The sequence below is a fragment of the Calidris pugnax genome, unplaced genomic scaffold (genome assembly GCF_001431845.1).
Source record: "Calidris pugnax isolate Ruff unplaced genomic scaffold, ASM143184v1 scaffold111, whole genome shotgun sequence".
Taxonomy (NCBI): domain Eukaryota; kingdom Metazoa; phylum Chordata; class Aves; order Charadriiformes; family Scolopacidae; genus Calidris; species Calidris pugnax.
The window spans coordinates 5,150,385-5,154,053 of NW_015090872.1; the positions used below are offsets into that span (position 1 = coordinate 5,150,385).

At 51.5% G+C, this 3,669-nt stretch overlaps 1 protein-coding gene across 1 annotated transcript in view; it reads right to left on the minus strand.

The window, feature by feature from the left end:
• Positions 1-169, minus strand: part of FYTTD1 (forty-two-three domain containing 1) — a 14,993-nt gene extending 14,824 nt beyond the window's left edge. Inside the window, exon 1 of the mRNA XM_014946027.1 lies at positions 16-169. Coding sequence (XP_014801513.1) covers positions 16-118 — 103 coding nt within the window. The 5' untranslated portion in view covers positions 119-169. The remainder of the gene's footprint in view (positions 1-15) is intronic.
• Between the last annotated feature and the right edge of the window lie 3,500 nt (positions 170-3,669).

Here is a 3,669-nt window from a genome sequence, read left to right on the forward strand (position 1 = left end):
GGGCGCTCTCCTCACCGAGGGACATATCGATCTTCTCCAGGCTGTCGCTGCTGCCGTTCCGGGCCCCCGCCGTAGCCGAGGAACCCGAAAGCGGCGCTGCAGCCCCGAACCCACTCATGGCTGCCCGTAGGACCACCACCACCACCGCCGCCTCCCCTCGCCGCCTCAGCCATTGGCCGGCGGGCTGTGCGCATGCGCAGGGTGAGGCCGCGCGTGCGCCGCAGCCCTCCCCCGCCCGCGGGCGTGTGTCTCCGCGGTAACTCGCGCATGCGCAGTAACCGCTCTCCTGCGCCGAGGAGAGGCACCGCCTCCCCCCTCCCGCCCGGGAACTGGTGCGGCGCCCCCTGCCGGCCGGGAGGAGCAGTTACAGCGCCTCCCCAGCTCTTGGTCAGAATCCCAGGATGCAGAAATTCAAGAGAGAAATTAACCGCTTGGGTTTGTTTAAACAAGGAATCTTAGTGAAGCCTTTTTCCCCCCGACATGTTGCTTTGCAACATGACCAAAGGACAGCTCGTGTTGGGGTCTCGGCTGCCAGAGATCCGCACCCAAGCTCCAGGAACCGTGTCGCCATTGCCCTTGGGCAGGACTCAGTATTTCCATATGCACAACCTTCCTTGCGGTAGGAACGCTCCCACATTTCATTAACTGCCCACGTTCTCCGTATGCTCATTCCCTAAAATACATACTGTGTCACAGGACATCTCTTGTGCTCATGAGAGCAGGAGGAGCTCGTGAAGGTGCGGGAGGCTGCGAGTTCCACCCCGTTTTCTTCTCTGTCTTCTCCAAGTTCAGACATGGAGTCTAGGAGCCACGCATTTGATCATTGATGCATTTCCCTCCAGATGACAAGTGGGATTTGATGACAAGTGGGAACTTGAGGTTCTTAAAGCCAAGCTACATTTCTAAAGAGAAGCTGCTGTCACCGGGTGACCGATAAATACTAACAATGGAGCTGTCAAATGAAAGATACACTTTTTAAAAAAACCACTAAACCAAGTTCCTGTGATGCTGTAGGGTGCAGCTCCATCTGGTGACTGTGTCACACTGATAAACAAAGGCTCTGTTTACCCAAAACAAATACGCTAACTGCAGAGGTGGCTGATACTGCCTGCCCTCCTGACAGGTGGAAACTGGGCAAAAATCCAGATTGTGCCCCATCCACGGGTTGCATTTATTCTCCAGGCAGGACACCAGCTGCCTCCTGCTTGGCACAACCAAGCCAAAGGTCCTGCTCCTGAAGAGTAGTTTTCTTCTGCGTTCAAAGAAAACCAGCCAAAGGTCCTGCTCCTGAAGAGTAGTTTTCTTCTGCGTTCAAAATGGCCGAAACACCGTGGGGATCATGGAGGCCAGGCCACCACATAAACATGAGCTCTTGGTTTTCCCTCTGGGTCTTCGGATTGTGTCACCACCAAGCCCTGGGACAACGGTTCCACGTGGCACCAACGGTTATAAGAACTCGTACTTTAACTGTATATAGGACTGTAGGCTGCTGAGTTTGTATCCACCACAAGAAGACAGTGTGTCTAAAGCACCCACAGGCTGTAGTTAAGTTTTGGGGCTGGTTCCTTCCTGGCCCTTTCCCAGGCTCTTCCTCAGCACCCGTTGGCTCCTCACAAAAACGAGACCTCACGGCTTGGCTGCCTGGTAACCCCTGTTGTCCTGGGACATCGCGGGGGAGCCGCAGGCTAGGTGCTACCTGCTGAACATCCCGGGAGCAAATTTAACATCCTGTTAAAATTCCCAAGCAGAAACCAGACCCAGAGAACCAGGTACTCAACGCACTCACAGGTTTACAGCCCGAGGGGAGCATCCAGGCCAAACTGCACGTTGGGAGCTGTGGAATATCACACCTGCACTGATCCCAGGAGCAGGAGAGCTGGAGGTCTCTGCTTCCTCAGGGGCACAGGCACTACGCCTGTGAAAAACAGCTTCTTATTCCTAACATTAAATTGTCTGGCATCTACCAAAACCTTCCAACTCTGCCTCCTCTTTTAATGAGTAAAGAAATTGCATTGAGTGGAAAACTGACTTTACGTCACCCAGATGTTTCTCAAACAGCAATCAGGTCTGTGAGATTCCAAATTCTGCTACTGTTCAGCAAAAGGATACGTATATACTTTTCATACATTTAAAAGTGTTGACTGCAACCGGCACTCCTCAGATTCTACACTGGAGGACTAATCTCCAGTTCAGTCTCAGCGCAGAAGCTCACACATCTGCTATCACATCCGTGTGTGACTGTAGGCTCTGTGTGATCAGGTTTGTTTTTGACAGAATGATTTTTCATATGCTCTCGAAATTGACATGGGCATTGACAATAGTAAAGTGTCTACAAATAACATATACAAAACAACATAATGAAGCAGGGGCAAAGGAGAGGTTTTTCTGAAGAAAAGAAATTTTAAAAATCACTGTTAAGCAACATCCAGGCTAATTCTGACTTGGTGGAGCTAGAAGAATCTTGTAATTCCTGATTTAGGAGCTAAATTAGGTCTGCCAGCTTCACCTTCACGTTCCATTTCACCAGGCATGTTTTGTTGTTGTTATTGCTTTAAGAGTAACAGTATGGAACCCTGTTCCCCCAAATGCTGCTGAAGTATTGTACTGCTAAAATAAGCCACATAGAAAATGTCAGGTCAAGGGGTACGTCTTCCTGTATGCCAGCATCAGTGAGCAGCATATATTTATCATTAAAAGTAACACTATAGGAAGTTTCCACTGTGCAGATGACTACCTTTGGTTTCTGAGGCACTAAACAACTCTGGAGATGTTATCTAGGGTGTCTCCTTTAATAATTCGTCACCAACTGCTCTCAGTTTGATGGCAGTAGCATCACTTTTTCCATTTTTGAGTTTCATTTCACTGCTTTTTAGTGGGAAGTACATACAACTCTGCAGTATTTTTCACATCCTCTTTACTGAGAGCAATAGAAAAGAAACCTCTTTCCTTCTGTCTCTGCTGGTACATTCCGTGCATGAGCTGCCTCTTGGGGACACGCTATTTGTTTGGGTTGGGGTTTTTTTTTTGCCATCGCAATTTTCTCCCCATCTCTGAAGTGGGATTTGTTAAGTGCTTATCTTGCTACTTGTTTGGGTTGGGGTTTTTTTTTTGTCATCGCAATTTTCTCCCCATCTCTGAAGTGGGATTTGTTAAGTGCTTATCTCAGGCAGTGATTAGTATTGCTTTACACTGTGGTGCAGTGGAACCCCAGTACAGCAACCCAACTGGCAACTTTTACACACTGAGAACTGCATGTCCAATAGGTGCCACAGTAGTGACAATATATATGGCCCTACAGCAGCCAGAGACACAAACCCCTGTGTTTGTACCCACAGGGCTGGAGGAGGCCGCCGCGGGGCCCACCTGCCTCCCCCGCCCCGCCTCAGCGCCACAGCAGCCGTGCCAGACAAGAAACCTGAGGCCCCATCGCTCCCTCCTCACCTCGTCATGCGGGGCGTGGGGGGCTCCCGCCCTCCGAAAGGCGGCGACAGAGCTGTCGCCATGGCGGAGAACGGGGAAGGCGGGAATCTGAAGCGTAACCCCCTATCATGGCGGCCGGCCGCCGCCTCAACGAGGGTCCCGCGCGGTGCTTGCCGGGAGATGTAGTCCGAGGCGGGGCGAGGCGGGGCGGGGCGGGCGCTCGCCCCCACGTGACAGTGGCGGCGGCGG